This window comes from Hyla sarda, chromosome 4, assembly GCF_029499605.1.
Source record: "Hyla sarda isolate aHylSar1 chromosome 4, aHylSar1.hap1, whole genome shotgun sequence".
Taxonomy (NCBI): domain Eukaryota; kingdom Metazoa; phylum Chordata; class Amphibia; order Anura; family Hylidae; genus Hyla; species Hyla sarda.
Genome location: NC_079192.1, coordinates 132,584,371 through 132,602,183, shown reverse-complemented (window position 1 = coordinate 132,602,183; position 17,813 = coordinate 132,584,371). Strand labels below are relative to the sequence as shown.

The window sequence follows — 17,813 nt, the reverse complement described above, 5'->3', positions numbered from 1 at the left end:
TGTTTGATTCTGATGCATTTACTCCTGTGAATAGACCACAGGATTTTAATGTACATAGAGATGAGCGAACTTACAGTAAATTCGATTTGTCACGAACTTCTCAGCTCGGCCGTAGCTGACTTTTCCTGCATAAATTAGTTCAGCTTTCCGGTGCTCCGGTGGGCTGGAAAAGGTGGATACAGTCCTAAGAGAGTCTCCTAGGACTGTATCCACCTTTTCCAGCCCACGGGAGCACCGGAAAGCTGAACTAATTTATGCAGGAAAAGTCATCAACTGCCGAGCCGAGAAGTTCGTGACAAATCGAATTTACTGTAAGTTCGCTCATCTCTATACATAGTCTTTAATAATACACTTGACCTTATTACTTGAATAACTTATTTTTATTTCACTTGTCCACCATCGAAAGCAGAAGACATCCAAACTGTTTGACACATTTGTGAAGTTCTGTTTATTCCATTATGGATTTGCTAATTCTTAGACAATTGATGTTGAGCTGAGGATTCTCTTGTCACATTAAATAAAAATGTATATTCATATGACTTTCTGTAAATAATGGAAAATGTAATGGTAAATTCAAAAAGTCCACCAGTAGTTTAAGAATCAACTTTTGGATGCTTCACTCTTTAGTTTTTCTAAAACCATTTCTGGTGTGATGTCAGCTGAAATCTTCACTATTTTCTCCCGACTTTTTCCACCCTGTAATGATATTAGGAAGGTTTTTGTAAATCTATATCATATCAAGAAAATGTATCCCCTATCCGCAGGGAGGATCCAGACGCTGTGGCCCTGACTCTCCTCTAACGCACGTTTTGTACCCATCACGTCAGCTGGTGGAAATCTCTATAGAAATGAATGGAGAAGCTGTGTTTTGACCAGCTGACGTGCAGGGTGCGAAACATCACATACAGGAGCTGAGCTGGGGCCCTGTACAGAAGATCGCGGAAGGGTCCCAGTAGTGTGAGCCTGCGCGATCAGACATTTATCCCCCATCTTGCAAATAGACTTTTTTTGCACTGGACATCTTCTTTAAGGCTAAGTTTCTACTTTTTTTTTGGGGGGGGGGGGGGGACGGGGGGACGCCAAGAAAAACGCCAATTCTTTTGCATGGCATTATTTCGGCCATAAAACGCTGAGGCCAGATGTTTGCTGTAAATCAGTGAGAAATCGCAAAAATCTTATTCCACTTGCCGTTTTTTTTTTATCCTTTTGGTGTTTTTTCACTCAGTTTTTCAGCTCCTTGGTGGTTTTCCAAAATTGCAGCATGTTGAGCCACTGGCTGTTCCATGATGGGAGTAGTAGTACAGTGGTCCCTCAACATACGATGGTAATCCGTTCCAAATGGACCATCGTTTGTTGAAACCATCGTATGTTGAGGGATCTGTGCAATGTAAAGTATAGGACAGTGGTCTACAACCTGCGGACCTCCAGATGTTGCAAAACTACAACACCCAGCATGCCCGGACAGCCGTTGGCTGTCCGGGCATGCTGGATGTTGTAGTTTTGCAACATCTGGAGGTCCTAAGGTTGTAGACCACTGTTAGAGGAAGTTGTGCTCACCTGTCCCCGCCGCTCTGGACCGTCACCGCTGCCCGGGATGTCGCCGTCCATCGCTGTCGCCACGTCCCCGGGGTGTCCCTGACACTCCGGCAAGGCCTCTGCTTCCCCGGCAACCGCGCTCTCCGTCGCCGCCATCACGTCGCTACGCACGCCGCTCCTATTGGATGACGGGAGGGCGTGCGCAGCGACGTGATGACGTCGATGGAGAGCGCCGACGATGCAGAGGATCCCGAAGAGGACGCCCCGAGGACAGGTAAGTGATCGTCACCGGAGCTCATGGGGCACCATAAACGGCGATCCGGTGGCAGCTGAAGCAGTCTGCGCTGCCGGATAGCCGTTTATGCGATGGCCCCGACATAAAAAAGCATTGTATGTTGATGCTGCCTTCAACATGCGATGGCCTCTGAGAGGCCATCGCATGTTGAAATTATCGTATGTCGGGGCCATTGTAGGTCGAGGGGTCACTGTAGTACCTTTACTAATTGACAGATCGCCCCGGGTTCCATTGCGATCCTTCTGTATAATGTATAGATGCGGCCGGACGCTCTTCTATGGTCTCCTCTACTGCCGTATATACACCTATTCGTACTTCCAGCAGAGAGCTGTGATTGGCCAGATGGTTCCAGCCAATCACAGCTCTCTGCAGGAAATATGAATAGGTGTATATACGGCAGTACAGGAGACCATAGAAGAGCAGCTGGCCGCATCTATACATTATACAGAAGGATCACAGCGGGTGTCAGGAGTGACATTCAATGTGATCTTTTCTTAACTGCAGGTGCTACAGCTCCCAACATGGAACAGAGCGTATTCCATGATGGGGGTAGTAGTACCTGCAGTTAAGGAAACATCACAGCGGGTATCACTACTGACATCCGCTGTGATCGTCCTTTCTATTGCAGAGATGTGGAGCAGCTCTATACAGTGCTCGCATCTCTGCAATATACTCCGGCCAGTGATGTGAATAGAACACTCATTCATGTTTCCCTCAGAGAGCTGTGATTGGCTGAAACCATCCGGCCAATCCCCACTCTGGGCGGAAAATATGAGTGGTGATCTATTCACATCACTGGCCGGAGTATAGTGCAGAGATGTGAGCGCTGTATAGAGCCGCTCCACATCTCTGCTATATTATGGACGATCGCATCGGGCGATATGTCTATTAGTACAGGTATTACTACTCCCATCATGTAACAGTCTGTTCCATGCTGGGAGTAGTAGTACTACAAAAAAAATCAAAATAGAGGGGAAAAAAGTGAAACACACACACACACACACTTTATTCAAAATAAATAAATTTGTTATATAAAAATTGTTAAATAGATTTTTTTTCCATCACTTCTGCATTTTTTTTTTTGGTACCCAACAAACTTTGGGTACCAAAAAAAAAACAAACTCCAAAGGGGCCAAACATGCTATATCCACACAAATAGAAAATCGCCAGATGCAGGAGATTGCACTGGCGTTTTTTCAGGAGTCTTTTCTTGCGGTTTTTTTTTTTTTTTTTTTTCAAACCAAAAAACCAAGTAGAAACTTAGCCTAAGGATGTCAGAAATACATTGCTCAGGTCAAGGAGAAATATTTAATTTGCCATTATGCAATTATGCAATTTAGTATGAAATGAGTCATGCAACCTCTAATACAAGTATTGGGTGGCTTTTAAAAGAGGTTTCACTGTTTAAATATCTTGCAGCTGTGAGCTGGTGGCAAATGGGTCTTTCCTTTAGAAATGGACCAGATGGTCAAGATAACAAGCAGATACAGATCTTATCTACTTGGTGTCTTGAAGATGGACAAGCAGGTCCGAAAGCTTGCCACATGCCTGAGGAAATATATTAACAGGCTAAAGAATTGAATAAGCAATGGAAAATATTAGGAAAACGGCTGCTCTGGATGTGTAGTGCCAACACTGATGTAAAGGCTGCATGAAGTAAGAACTCTGATCAGAGGGTTGGATCTCAGGAACAATATATATTAAGAAAGTGACCAAAAAGTAATACCATGCAAAACTATGTCATACTTGAGCCTTCAAAATAGACACGAAGTTCCCTGATATACAGTGCCTTGCAAAAGTATTCACCCCCTTGACTTTTTTCGTATTTTGGTACATTACAGCCATAAGTTAAATGTTTTGTTAAAGGGGTACCCCGGTGGAAATTTTTTTTTTTTTTTTATCATCAACTGGTGCAAGAAAGTTAAACAGATTTGTAAATTACTTCTATTAAAAAAATCAATTTTTCTATTTTCTATTTCTAAACAATTAGTTTCATTTATATATTTTTCTCATTTCACTTCAGACTATTGTGTCTGATCCATCACATAAAATTCAGATTAAAGGGGTACTCCAGAGGAAAACTTTTTTTTTTTTTATCAACTGGTGCCAGAAAGTTAAACAGATTAGTAAATTACTAATATAAAAAAAATCTTAATCCTTCCAGTACTTATTAGCTGCTGAATACTACAGAGGAAATTATTTTCTTTATGGAACACAGAGCTCTCTGCTGACATCCCTGTCCATTTTGAGAACTGTCCAGAGTAGGAGAAAATCCCCATAGAAAACATGCTGCTCTGGACAGTTCCTAAAATGGACAGATGTCAGCAGAGAGCACTGTGTTCCAAAAAGAAAAGTATTTCCTCTGTAGTATTCAGCAGCTAATAAGTACTGGAAGGATTAAGATTTTTTTTATATTAGTAATTAACTAATCTGTTTAACTTTCTGGCACCAGTTGATAAAAAAAAAAAAGTTTTCCTCTGGAGTACCCCTTTAATCTGAATTTTGTGTGATGGATCAGACACAATAGTCTGAAGTGAAATGAGAAAAATATATAAATGAAACTAATTGTTTAGAAATAGAAAATAGAAAAATTGGCATATGCATATGTATTTACCCCCTTTCTTAGAAAGCCCATAAAAAGCTCTGGTGCAAACAATTACCTTCAGAAGTCACATAATTAGTGAAGTATCCACCTGTGTGCAATCTAAGTGTCACATGATCTGTCATTACATCTACACACCTTTTTTGAAAGGCCCCAAAGGCTGCAACACCTAAGCAAGAGGCATCAGTAACCAAACACTGCCATGAAGACCAAGGAACTCTCCAAACAAGTAAGGGACAATGTTGTTGAGAAGTACAAGTCAGGTTATTAAAACAATAAATAAATATATATATCCAAAACTTTGATGATCCCCAGGAGCACCATCAAATCTATCATGACCACATGGCAAGAACATGGCACAACAGCAAACCTGCCAAGAGATGGCCACCCACCAAAACTCATGGACATTAATCAGAGAGGCAGCATAGAGACCTAAGGTAACCATGGAGAAAATCTGTCAGATTTAACCCCTTAAGGACCCGGGGTTTTTCTGTTTTTGCATTTTCATTTTTTCCTCCTTGCCTTTAAAAAATTTTGAACCAAAAAATCCATATGATGGCTTATTTTTTGCGCCACCAATTCTACTTTGTAATGACATCAGTCATTTTGCCCAAAAATCTACGGCAAAACGGAAAAATCATTGTGAGACAAAATTGGTGAAAAAAATCGCTGTTTTGTAACTTTTGGGGGCTTCCGTTTCTTCGTAGTACATTTTTCGGTAAAAATGACACCTTATCTTTATTCTGTAGGTCCATACGATTAAAATGATACCCTACTTATATAGGTTTCATTTTGTCGGACTTCTGGAAAAAATAATAACTACATGCAGGAAAATTAATACGTTTAAAATTGTCATCTTCTAACCCCTATAACTTTTATTTTTCCGCGTATGGGGCGGTATGAGGACTCATTTTTTGCGCCATGATCTGAAGTTTTTAGCGGTACCATTTTTGCATTGATAGGACTTATTTTATTATTTTTTCCATTATATAAAAAGTGACAAAAAAAATGCACAATTTTGGAAGTTGGATTTTTTTTTTGCGCGTACGCCATTGACCGTGCGGTTTAATTAACGATATTTTTATAATTCGGACATTTCCGCACGCGGCAATACCATATGTTTATTTTTATTTACACTTTTTTTTATGGGAAAAGGGGGGTGATTCAAACTTTTAATAGGGGAGGTGTTAAATTATCTTCACTTTTTTTTTTTGCAGTGTTATAGCTCCCATAGGGACCTATAACACTGCACACACTGATCTTTTACATTGATCAGTGGTTTCTCATAGGAAACCAGTGATCGATGATTCTGACGCTTGACTGCTCATGCCTGGATCTCAGGCACTGAGCAGTCATTCGATGATCGGACAGCGAGGAGGCAAGTAGAGACCCTCAGGCTGTCATGTAAGCTGTTCGGGATTTCACCGTAGCTATCCCGAACAGCCCACTGAGCTAACCGGCGTGCTTTCACTTTAGAAACAGCGTTCAACTTTGAATGCTGCGTCTAAAGGGTTAATAGTGCGCGACACCACGATCAATGCCATGCGCTATTAGCCACAGGTCCCGGCCGTTGTTAGAGGCCGGGCCCGCCCCGCGTTATAGATCGGGAGCGGACTCATGACGTACAGGTACGTCATGGGTCCTTAATCCTTCCAGTACTTTTTAGCAGTTGTATGCTACAGAGGAAATTCTTTGCTTTATTAATTTATTTTTTGTCTTGTCCACAGTACTTGAAGGATAAAGATTTTTTAATAGAAGTAACTTACAAATCTGTTTAACTTTCTAGTACCAGTTGGTTTAAAAAAAAAAAAAAGTTTTGAGTCCCTAAGGTTAAAGAAGTAGATCTCCAGTATTGAAAAAACTTATCCCCTATCCTAAGGATAATGGTAAGTTTCAGATTGCGGGGGGACCGACGCGCTGGGACCCACGCAATCTCCCGTTCGGGGCCACAGCAGTCTGCGGGAACGGGGCGTGACTACCACCACACGAAGCGGCGGTTGACACTCCTCCTCAATACAAATCTATGGAGAGCAGGAGCGCTGCCTTCGGCAATCTCCGGCTCTGCCATAGCCCTGCGTATCGGTGGTCGACACATGCTATCTGGCCAGAGAGCCGGGGCCCCGTTCTGGTTATCGCCAGTGGTCAGACCCCACGCGATCTGAAACTTATCCTTAGGATAGGGGATACGTTTTTCAATACTGGACTACTTCTTTAAAAACATATGAAGGTTGAGAATTGTAATAGCAAGTAAATAGCAAAGTGTCTTATAATTACGGAGCAATATATTAACCCCTTAACCTGGTTTCGCGGGACTTCCCGCACCAGAACGTACATTTACATCCTGTGTATGACCGTGGGCATCGGAACAGTGCTCGCGTCATACACGGCAGGTTCTGGCTTCTAGCCGCAGCCGGGGACCCGCCCGTAATGGCCGACATCCGCGATTGCGCGGATGTCCGCCATTAACCCCTCAGATGCCATGAACAATACAGATCACGGCATTTGCGGAGATCCGATCATCCAGCATGGTGGCTGGAGGTCCCCTCACCTGGCTCCGGCCGTCTCCTGGGGTCTTCTGCTCTGGTCTGCGATCGAGCAGAAGATCACCGATAACACTGATCAGTGCTGTGTCCTATACATAACACTGAACAGTATTAGCAATCAAAGGATTGCTATAGATAGTCCCCTATGGGGACATAAAAAGTGTAAAATAAAAGTTGAAAAATGTAAAAAAAAAAAAGTGAAAAATCCCCTCCCCCAATAAAAATTAAAATTGTCCATTTTACCCATTTTACACCCAAAAAGCGTAAACATTTTTTTTATAAACATATTTGGTATCGCCGCGTGCGTAAATGTCCGTATTATCAAAATATAATGTTAATTATCCCGTATGGTAAATGGCGTAAATGTAAAAAATTTAAAAAAAAAGTCAAAAAATGCTGCTTGTCATTTTATTTAAAAAATATATATAAAAAATTATCTAAAAGTTTTATATATGCAAATGTGCCATGAATAAAAAGTACAGATGACGGCACAAAAAATGAGCCCTCATACTGCCCTATATATGGAAAAATGAAAAAGTTATAGGTGGTCAAAATAGGACAATTTTAGATTACTGATTTTGTCCAAATATTTTTAGATTTTTTTTTTTTAAGCGGTACAAAAATATAAGTATCTAGCCATGGGTATCATTTTAATCGTATTGACCCACAGAATAAAGAACACCTAATTTTTACCGTAAAGTGTATAGTGTGATAACAAAACCCTCCAAAATGTGCAAAATTGTGGTTTTCATTTAAATTTCCTCCCTAAAAGTTTTTTTGGGGGGGGGGGGTTCGCTGTACATTTTATGGTAAAATGAGAGGTTTCATTACAGAGTACAATTGGTCATGCAAAAAACAAGCCCTAATATGGGTCTGTAGATGGAAATATAAAGGAGTTATGGATTTTAGAAGGCGAGGAGGAAAAAACAAACGCAAAAATAAAATTGGCCTGGTCCTTAAGGTGAAAATGGGCTTGGTCCTTAAGGGGTAAAAGGTTTTGTTTGGTGACAGGTACACTTTAAGTATAAAATCTTAATATCAAGTAGATGAATCCACAACAATTCTGCAGCAAAATTTGAATGTGCCATATGTGGATTTAACGATATACATGAAGAGTGACATCCTCAGTAAAAATTTAGCAAATCTGGGGCATGCTTGTGTTTCTATGCAGGATTATATATCTTTGTGTGAATGGGGTTTTCAAAGCTCGATCCTTTAGTATGATGCAACTGCTACCTCTATACCCCTAGACCTATGTCCCTACCTTCCACATGTGTTGTACTGTACATTCTCCCACATGTTATAGTGGTCTTAGATACCTATTACAAAGAAATAAAAGACCTACCTTATCAAGATTAACTTCACTCTTCTTTACTTCCAGGACCTTTGAGAGATAGCGGCATAATTCAGCATTTGCCTCTCCTTCAGATGGAGGAGCCGCGATTGCAACTCCAACAGCCTCTGCTGTCACATCTATAGTACAAACAACATAGTACTGTCAACTGCAGAAAGAACATGAGTGGGGTGTGCTGGTAAAAATGAGATGAAAAGTATAGTTGTTTTTTTTTTTCACAGAATGGACTCTGGAGGTGCCCACAGGTCCTATTGACTTAAATAGGGTCCATGGGGTGTCCAGTATTTTTCTCTGCTCTACTGCCGTCCTTCCAACAGTTAAACTTCCATTCAACAGTGTGTGGCAGCAATGCGAACGAATTACCACAAAAAGTTGTGCGACAACAACGTGGTCTAAATGCAAGGGTCAAAGCTGTTGTAACTGTGTCCCCCAAAGTCAAGGAGTCCTGATGGTCCTCCTGTTGCATCAAGCCCTTCAAGGCCCTGCTTACAAAGTCTAGGTGCAAAGCAGCACCAGGATGTCGTGTGCAACATCACTTACACTGTTTTGCATTCTGCAGCGCACACCCTGCTCATACCTTTATTAGGTAAGATGTCTGCCAAGTCATTGCCAATATGGTGAGCAAAACCCAGAAGTACCTTTTTCTGAAGATGATGGATAAACTGCTCCCCTCTTACAAGCAGGAAACCCTGTGTGCCAGCTTTACCTTGGACCACAGTGACAGGAGAGCAGGAATTGAGAGGTGGAGGTTTTGTGTACCAGATGTAAGAAAGAGCTGGTAAAATGGCGGATGTGAGGTATTCATCACTAAGGCTTCTTGTTGAAGTCACATCAGACTGCAGTTTGGGTCTGGGTTTTGGGACTGACTGAAGTTTCAGGCCAAAAAAATATATATAAATATCGCTCCCATACTCCAGTTTTGGTGTGTCTGTTGCAGTCCTGAAACTGATCTCACAAGTGTGTGAGCATGGCCAAAGGGCAGCAGAAAGGAGCTGGTCTGAAGCTAGGATCAGCTTATCAGGGAAACTACTACACTGTACCAAAAAAACTGACTATGGAACTATACGTAAAGATGGATGTACTGTATTGTAGGTATTTACCTGTTATAGCATTAAGTTTGGAACCTGGTTTGGCATGTACAGATATTAAAACTGAGCCATTTTTGTCTAGTACAACAGGACCTGTCGGCTGGGCAGCCTTCTCGGACTCCTTCTTCTGGCCTTTTCCCTGTAAGGACAATTACATTAGTGTGCAGAATTTTTTATTTATAGATAATATACAAATACTACTATATCTGGGGCCAAAAAGGACAGTATATGGCCAATACCTCAGAGAGAACTTTCTTATGTCTCTAACAATCCGCCAGTAAACAGCAGCCTTAGGCTCAGTTCACACTACTTTCCTGCCACCCATAATCGTATACTGTAAACAGGAGCAACGGACCCCATTCCCTTCTATTTTTGAATGGAGTCAACTAGTGGCTCTGTTCGGGGCGTATCCACTATTTTAAGCGGCCTCAAAAACAGGGGCTGTCGCGCTTTCAAAATAGTGCATACCTCCCGAAAGGAGTCACTTGGTGCCTCAGTGTCCGCTTTTCCCGTTAATAGGATACATCAGCATTCCGTTTTTGGCGGAAGGCTGACAGTTACGATTAACAGGGTCTGGAATGCAGACCTAGCCTTAGGCAATCTAGTGGCCAAAAGGAAGGTCTGGAGTATGATAGCTGAGTAAGATAACCCCAAACTTAGGGCCATTTATTGCCCGATGCTGTCCAGGCATGCTGGGATTTGTAGTTTTGCAACATCTGGAGGCACTCTGGTTGGGAAACACTGACCTGAACTCACAGGTGACACTTTGCTTCATGAAGTCCACAGTCAGGACAGCACTTGCGGTTATAGTACGGAAGCAAAAATAGAAATTATATTATGGTAGTGTAGAACACGCTAAACTAATGGAAATGTAATAAGAAGACAGCTTTGTGGCTTTGTGCTGCCCTGCAGACACGTAGTTCTGATCTGTTATGATGTAAATTAGGGATCGACCGATATTCATTTTTTAGGGCCGATACCGATAATCTGTGAACTTTCAGGCCAATAGCAGATAAGTTATACCAATATTTCGGTATAAATTATCGGCTCTTTCTCCCATTCCACCCCCGGGCCCGCAGAAGCCGCTGCAGGTCAATGATTTAAAGTGGGCGCTTTAAATCAATGAAATGCAGCGGCTTTTGCGGGGCCAGAGACTGACGCCGCCACCTGCTTCTCTCTCCCTGCCTGTCCTGGCGTCCTCCCTAGTCCAACCACCACTGCTCCCTCCTGCCTATCCTCTGGCCAGAGACCGCCACCGCCTTCTCTCCCCCTGCCGGTCCTAAGTCCAACCACCGCCGCTGCCCCATTGTCTCCCCCATCCCCGGTTTTATAATTACCTGTTCCCGGGGTCCACGCTACTTCTGGCTCCGGCACTGTCACTGTTGTGTTGAGGACGTCACTAGTCATTGCGCAGCGCACAGCAATACTGCAGGACGCCGCAGGAGCCAGAAGTAGCGCGGACCCCGGGAACAGGTAATTATAAAACCGGGGATGGGGGAGGCAATGGGGTAGCGGCGGCGGCATTCTCTGGGCGGGGCATTATCGGCAAGGTAATTGCCGATACCGAAAACATCCATAATCGTGAATAACAGCCGATAAAATCGGTCAAACTGATAATCTGTCGATCCCTAATGTAAATAAGGCTATCTAGTTACATAAAGTAAAGTGGTTCTGCTATAAGTGGGGGGTGCTCATGCCCCAGTACACACTCAGTGTGCCTCCAGCTGTTGCAAAACTACAACTCCCAGGATCCATGGACAGCCAAATGCTGTTGTAGTTCTGAAACAGCTGGAGGCACACTGGTTGGGAAACACTAATCTAGCTGCCCTACTGCTATATGTTGTACATGTGGATATGGTTCAGTTGTAGTGGATATTTTCCGTATATTTTTGCCTTTCTACAACATGTGAACAGGCATTATCATCACCATGGATCCGACAGATAATGGTATAGGACACACCGGGGCCCAGTCTTCTACCTACTATTCCCAATATTCCCAATATCGTCGGCTGTGTCCGAGCATAGTTTTGCTCCAGTTGCTAAGTCGCTAAATGGGGAGCACTGGTGTATAGGAACAGAGAAGAAGATAGGCCGGTAACATACAAGTCCCGGGACTCGAGTAGTAGCTATTCCCGGAGTAGCACAGCGGCAGCAGTCACCTCTTTGCTTTCCTTCCGCGGCATGGTGTGAACTCTCCCTGTACAGGCTGCAGTCACACCGAGAGCCGTGCGGTTTCCCCGGAGCAGCATAGAGTAAGACTCCAGGGGGCGCTGTCCGCCCGCAGCGTCGTCCTTCTGTTCTGTACTGCAGCCGGAGTCTATGGAGGGGGCGGGGCAGGGTGTCACGTGTGCATTCATTCAGACGTCAGTGAGGAAGGGCGTATACCGAGTCCTGCTACTAACGATGAGAAGATTGGTTGCTATGGGAAACCGACTTGTTATGCTGTGCACCAGTTTTCTGTCTCTTTATTTGAGCAGATTTATCATAAGCGGCCATGTCTTTATTACTAGGAAAACAGAGGAGGAATACATTTCCAGGAATAGTCTTTCTCTTTCTAGGGCAATGTTTCCCAACCAGGGTGCAAAACCTTTGGCTGTCCGGGCATGCTGGGAATTGTAGTTTTGCAACAGCTGGAGGCACTCTGGTTGGGAAACACTTCATTAGGGGGTCTTGTGGTGTGCAGCTAAGACCATGTTCACACTGTGTAAAACTACAACTCCCAGCATGCCCAGACTGCTGTTGGCTGTCCAGGTATGTTGGGAGATAGCGACTCCGGTCGGCTCATTTTTGGACCGTGCTGGCTTTGTTGCCAGACTGAAAACCATGGTCTGAAACTGTTAAGTCTGGCAATAAAACTGACAGGTCAAAAATTAGCCGACCAGAGTCACTCACACTCCGGTTGGCTCATTGAAATGAATGGGGTCCGGCAGGCATTTTCATTCCCCCACCGTATTGCACAAAGGCGGTGTGACTGCACCCTTAGTTAGGCGTTTCTATGGTTACTGAAGTACAATTATAAGCATTTCATTAGTTTGTAAACTGTTATTGACAAATACATCACCTTTAGGCAAAGTCTCAATGGGGAACATTTATCAAGGTATTTAGAGCCTTTTATTTGCTTACTCTGAGCAGACAAACGTCTCGTGCGCCTAAGCACTTTTGTGCGACTTTTGTGGGTAAGCAAAAAGTTACAAACAGCCATACCTTAGCAAAATTCAGTTTTTTGCTTTGCAGTGGTCAGGTATTTATGATGTGCAAAAGTCGCACGTAGGCAAAAAAAAAGGTTGCAAACCCCTTACAAAAAGTCTGACCTGGAGTACAAAACTCCTGTATGTGAGCAAATGGAGGCAAAACAGGGGGAAACATTCAGGGAAGCAGGTGGACAAGACGCAGCGGTATGGAGGGGTCGTGCAAGTCCAGCACCTGCGTGCAATCATCTAACACTGTTCTAGTGGTGCCGAGTGTCTCTATGTTAAAGGGGTACTCCGCACCCCTAGACATCTTATTCCCTATCCAAAGGATAGGGGATAAGATGTCAGATCGCGGGGGTCCCGGTGCTGGGGACCCCCAGGATCTCGGCTGCAGCACCCACCTGTACGGCTTTCACCTCACACCGGCAACGCTGGAGGCTTCGGATCCCGACCACAATGGCGGACAAGCGTGACATCATGACTCCACCCCATGTGATGGTACACCCCCCCCCCTCAATGCAAGTCTATGGGAGGTCCGTCACGCCCCCTCCCATAGACTTGCATTGAGGGGGCGTGGTGTCACACGGGGCGGAGTCGTGACATCACGCTCGTCCGCCATTGTGGTCGGGATCCGAAGCCTCCAGCGTTGCCGGTGTGGGGTGAAAGCCGTACAGGTGGGTGCTGCAGCCGAGATCCCGGGGGTCCCCAGCAGCGGGACCCCGGTGATCTGACATCTTATTCCCTATCCTTTGGATTAACATTGTTGACTCTTCTTCTTTTTCAAGACTTCTTTGGATATCAGCTTCTGAGCCAAATCCTGACTGGTGACCCCCCATTCTTACCTAGTCAGTCTTGGATTTTTATCACAATTTCTGTGCTTTTGTTTGCCCACCTGCTTTTTGAGGATTGACCACAGGCTCTCAATGGGATTGAGATCTGGGCGTTTTCTGGCCATGGACTTTGGTATCAATGTTTTGTTCACTGGGTCACTTCCCTTGTTACATTGTACTTTTTTTATGCTGAAAAAAACATTGTTCACTGCCAAATGAAATCATTGAATGAGGCTGAAACTGATTTGAATCCCCACTCAGTATCTAGTCCTATATGTGAAGATGCCTCTCTAGGATGAAATGAGATGTCCAATCACTGTTATCTATGGAAGTATGTGGGAGTCTGGTCATTTGCTTGTTAAATGTATACATTTATTTAATGTTATGTGCCGATAAACCAGTTTTTTCTCCAAAACAGGACCTGACAGAAAATGATAGTGTATTATGTTGGAATTTGAGAGCTCATCATTTGTTACAAAAAAGAAGGTTGCAGCAGCACTCTTGGTCAAAAAGTGGAAGCTCTTGGCGCACTTTTTGATCAAAATGTGTCCCCCATCCACCACGCGGAGGTGGCCTCATTTCCGATGGGACCCTAAAACTCATTTCACTCACCTCTGCTGGGCATAAGGCCTCTGACTAGGTGACATGCTGGATCCACTATCAATTTAAAAACCGAAAAAGTGGAGTGGTGCGCGGCTCATCATTTGCTGTTGCATGTGTGTAATATGTTAAGGCTCTCATTATGTTTTACAGGCAGTTCTGGGGCAGCTTGAGCTAAACAAAGTCTCTGACTCTTCTTCTTGGCCTCTGCTCCCGAGGCTCACAATACACACAGTCTCTGACCTTTCCTACCAGGTCTCAAGTTTCACAAACTGTCTTTTGCTATTAAAGCTTCTTACAGTTCACTTGACTCCTGCTCCAGCAACTATTTAGAGCTCATTTACTCTACGGATATTCTGGGTGGCTCAGAAATGCGCTGCTCAATAGATAACAATGCATTTCAGAGCGTATTCTGCTGAAAGAATGATCGTGCTTCTTTTTTTGGCAGAGTCTGGGGTTCAAAATAAGGTAGTGTGAATGGTGCAGCAGAATCCCATTCAGAACAATTGGAGGCTACTGCACATTTTCCAGGGACAAAATGCTTCAATACAGATCACAGCGTCTGCACAGGGATCTAATTGTCCAAGATGCCAGATGGAGGTCCCCTCACCTTCTCCTGCTGTCATCCCGGGGTCTTTTTCTCTGATCTGCCTTCCAGCATGAAAACAAAACCTTCCACAATTAGCAAACTTGCGATTTTCTTTTCAATTTCCTCACACAAATACACCCTGTTCCAAATGATTATGCAAATTATATTTAAGTGTCACAAAGATTAAATATTTTGTTTTCCAGTTTAACTCATAGATGGCATTGTGTCTCAGGGCTCTTTTGATCACTGAAAACAATCACGGACACCTGTGATAATTAGATTACCAGGTGAGACAATTTAGGGAAAACCTACTAAAGGTGGGTGTTCTATATTATTAAGCAGAAAAGGATCTCTCTGCTGCCAAAAAGAGTGGAATAGTTCAAAGCCTTGGACGAGGTATACATTAGACATTTCACAAAAACTTAAAGGGGTACTCCGCCCCTAGACATCTTATCCCCTATCCAAAGGATAGGGGATAAGATGTCAGATCGCTGGGGTCCCGCTGCTGCAGCACCCCGCTATCATTACTGTGCAGAGCGAGATCGCTCTGCACGTAATGACGGGCAATACAGGGGCCAGAGCATCGTTACGTCACGGCTCCGCCCCTCGTGATGTCACGGCCCGTCCCCGTCAATACAAGTCTATGGGAGGGGGCGTGGCGGTCGTCACGCCCCCTGCCATAGACTTGCATTAAGGGGACGGGCCGTGATGTCGTGAGGGGCGGAGCCATGATGTCACGCTGCTCCGGCCCCTGTATCGCCCGTCATTACGCACAGAGCGAACTCTCTCTGTGCAGTAATGATGGCGGGGTGCCACAGCGGGGATCCCCGGGGTCCCCAGCAGCGGGACCGCGGCGATCTAACATCTTATCCCCTAGATATCCATCTAAATAAGTGCAACTTTTTCACAACTTGGCTTGATAAAGCGGGCTGAGCCGCGAAAGGAGCGCTGCCACGCCTCGGCTGGTCAGTCAGCTTATGCTGACCGCATCTCTCTACCCTTTCCCTCAGCATGTTTTAATGATGTTCTAATAAAGAGGACGTTTTAACTTCACAAGTGGGTAAGTGCAATCTACTTTTTTTCTACTTGCACACTGACTTTCACGACTGTTGCTTTAGAGGATTTTTAGTACATGATGCATTCAAGGATATTTTAGACAGGAAAATGCATTGGTGCTGAATTTATCAATAGTGACTTTTCGCATCGGCTGAAAGTACGCTTAACCCCTTAAGGACGCAGGGTTTTTCAGTTTTTGCATTTTTGTTTTTCCTCCTTACCTTTTAAAAATCATAACCCTTTCAATTTTCCACCTAAAAATCCATATAATGGCTTTGGCTTATTTTTTGCATCACCACTTCTACTTTGCAGTGACAGTTATTCTACCCAAAAATGCACGACGAAACGGAACAAAAATCATTGTGCTACAAAATCGAAGAAAAATACGCCATTTTGTAACTTTTGGGGGCTTACGTTTCTACGCAGTGCATATTTCGGTAAAAATGACACCTTATCTTTATTCTGTAGGTCCATACGGTTAAAATGATACCCTACTTATATCGGTTTGATTTTGTCGCACTTCTGGAAAAAATCATAACTACATTCAGGAAAATTTATACGTTTAAAAATGACCTTCTGACCCCTATAACTTTTTTATTTTTCCACGTACAGGGCGGTATGAGGGCTCATTCTTTGCGCCGTGATCTCAAGTTTTTATTGGTACCATTTTTGTTTTGATCTGGATTTTTGATAACTTTTTATTCATTTTTTAATGGTATAAAAAGTGACCAAAAATACGCTTTTTTTGGACTTTGGAATTTTTTTTACGTGTACACCATTGACCGTGCGGTTTAATTAATTATATATTTTTATAGTTCGGACATTTACGCATGCGGCGATTCCACATATGTTTATTTTTATTTACTGTTTTATTTTTTTAATGGGAAAAGGGGGGTGTTTCAAACTTTTATTATTACGGGTCCCGGCCGTTGATGATCTTAACACTTTTTACTTTTTTATGCAATTTTATAGCTCCCATAGGGACCTATAACACTGCACACACTGATCTTTTACACAGATCACTGGCAAGTATTAACACGCCTGTGATCAGCGTTATCGGCGCTTGACTGCTTCTGCCTGGATCTCAGGCACAGAGCAGTCATTCGCCGATCGGACACCGAGGAGGAAGGTAAGGTCCCTCCCGGTGTCCTGTAAGCTGTTCGGGACGCCGCGATTTCACTGCGGCCGGCCCCGAACAGCCCGACTGAGCAGCCGGGATACTTTCACTTTTGCTTCAGACGCGGCGGTCAGCTTTGATCGCCACGTCTAAAGGGTTAATACAGGGCATCACCGCGATCGGTGATGTCCTGTATTAGCCGCGAGTCCCGGCCGTTGATGGCCGCCGGGACTGACCAGATATATACGTCCTTCGTCGTTAAGGAGTTAAATGTCAGACCATGCTGAAGCAGGTTTAAATACAATCTAAACCGTAGATCCCGAAGTCTGTGCGCAGAATTTATCGAGGGCCGTGTGACTTTTGATAGACAATAGACTGGCCTTATGCTCTGTAAGTTGGTCTATATTGATGTGGGAAATTGACAGCTTTGATTCTCTGCATAGGGGATAAGATGTCTTAGGGCCGGAGTACCCCTTTAAGGATGCTTAATTTTTTGCAAATCTGACCACCTTCACTTTATGCATTAATAACTCTGGGATGCTTTTAATTATGAATTTGATTCAGAGATTGTTTTTTCATTACATATTCTACTTTAATATAGTGTAACATTTTTGTCGATACTTGCATAATTTCTTGGTGAAAAACTCCAAGATTTCATGAAAATTTTGCATTTTTCTAACTTTGAAACTCTCTGCTTGTAAGGAAAATGGAGATACAAAATAAATTATATATTCATTCACATATACAATGGGGGGCATTTACTAAGGGGTTTAGCCATTTTTTTCTGACTATTTTTGGCGCAAAATTGTCGCAATTGCGCCTACCCTATAAATTGTGCGACTTTCCCTAGCAAGAGCTAGAAAGTCAAATTTTTTTTTCCCGCTTAATTTACGCAAGTTTTCAGTTTTGACTTGCAGTGGTCAGGAATTTATTAACTGAGACAGTCGCAGTTGCGCAATAAACTGTCGCAACGGCCGTAAAAATTGACTAAATTTACTCCAGCTCCAACATG

General features: G+C 43.5%; 2 protein-coding genes across 2 annotated transcripts in view; one reads left to right on the top strand and one right to left on the bottom strand.

Moving 5' to 3' along the window:
* Positions 1 to 358: 358 nt before the first annotated feature.
* C4H15orf40 (chromosome 4 C15orf40 homolog) lies at positions 359 to 11,790 on the bottom strand. Its single transcript, XM_056572178.1, has 4 exons — positions 11,578 to 11,790; positions 9,431 to 9,557; positions 8,322 to 8,449; positions 359 to 696 (listed from the first exon to the last, which is right to left on the bottom strand). Exons 1-4 carry the CDS (start codon positions 11,773 to 11,775, stop codon positions 601 to 603), a joined length of 549 nt encoding a protein of 182 aa, XP_056428153.1. The 5' UTR covers positions 11,776 to 11,790; the 3' UTR covers positions 359 to 600.
* The window catches only part of TM6SF1 (transmembrane 6 superfamily member 1), a 116,418-nt gene continuing 107,298 nt past the window's right edge, over positions 8,694 to 17,813 (top strand). Inside the window, exon 1 of the mRNA XM_056572172.1 lies at positions 8,694 to 8,916. The gene's annotated coding sequence lies outside the window, so the exon portion shown is untranslated. The remainder of the gene's footprint in view (positions 8,917 to 17,813) is intronic.

Excerpts from the sequence above, each read along its gene's own strand:
- C4H15orf40 (XM_056572178.1), bottom strand. The coding sequence starts at position 11,775 with ATGAATGCACACGTGACACCCTGCCCCGCCCCCTCCATAGACTCCGGC. Across the intron at positions 8,450-9,430 it reads CAAACTTAATGCTATAACAG|ATGTGACAGCAGAGGCTGTT; the intron begins GTAAATACCTAC and ends TTTGTACTATAG. Across the intron at positions 697-8,321 it reads GTGAAGTTAATCTTGATAAG|GGTGGAAAAAGTCGGGAGAA; the intron begins GTAGGTCTTTTA and ends ATATCATTACAG.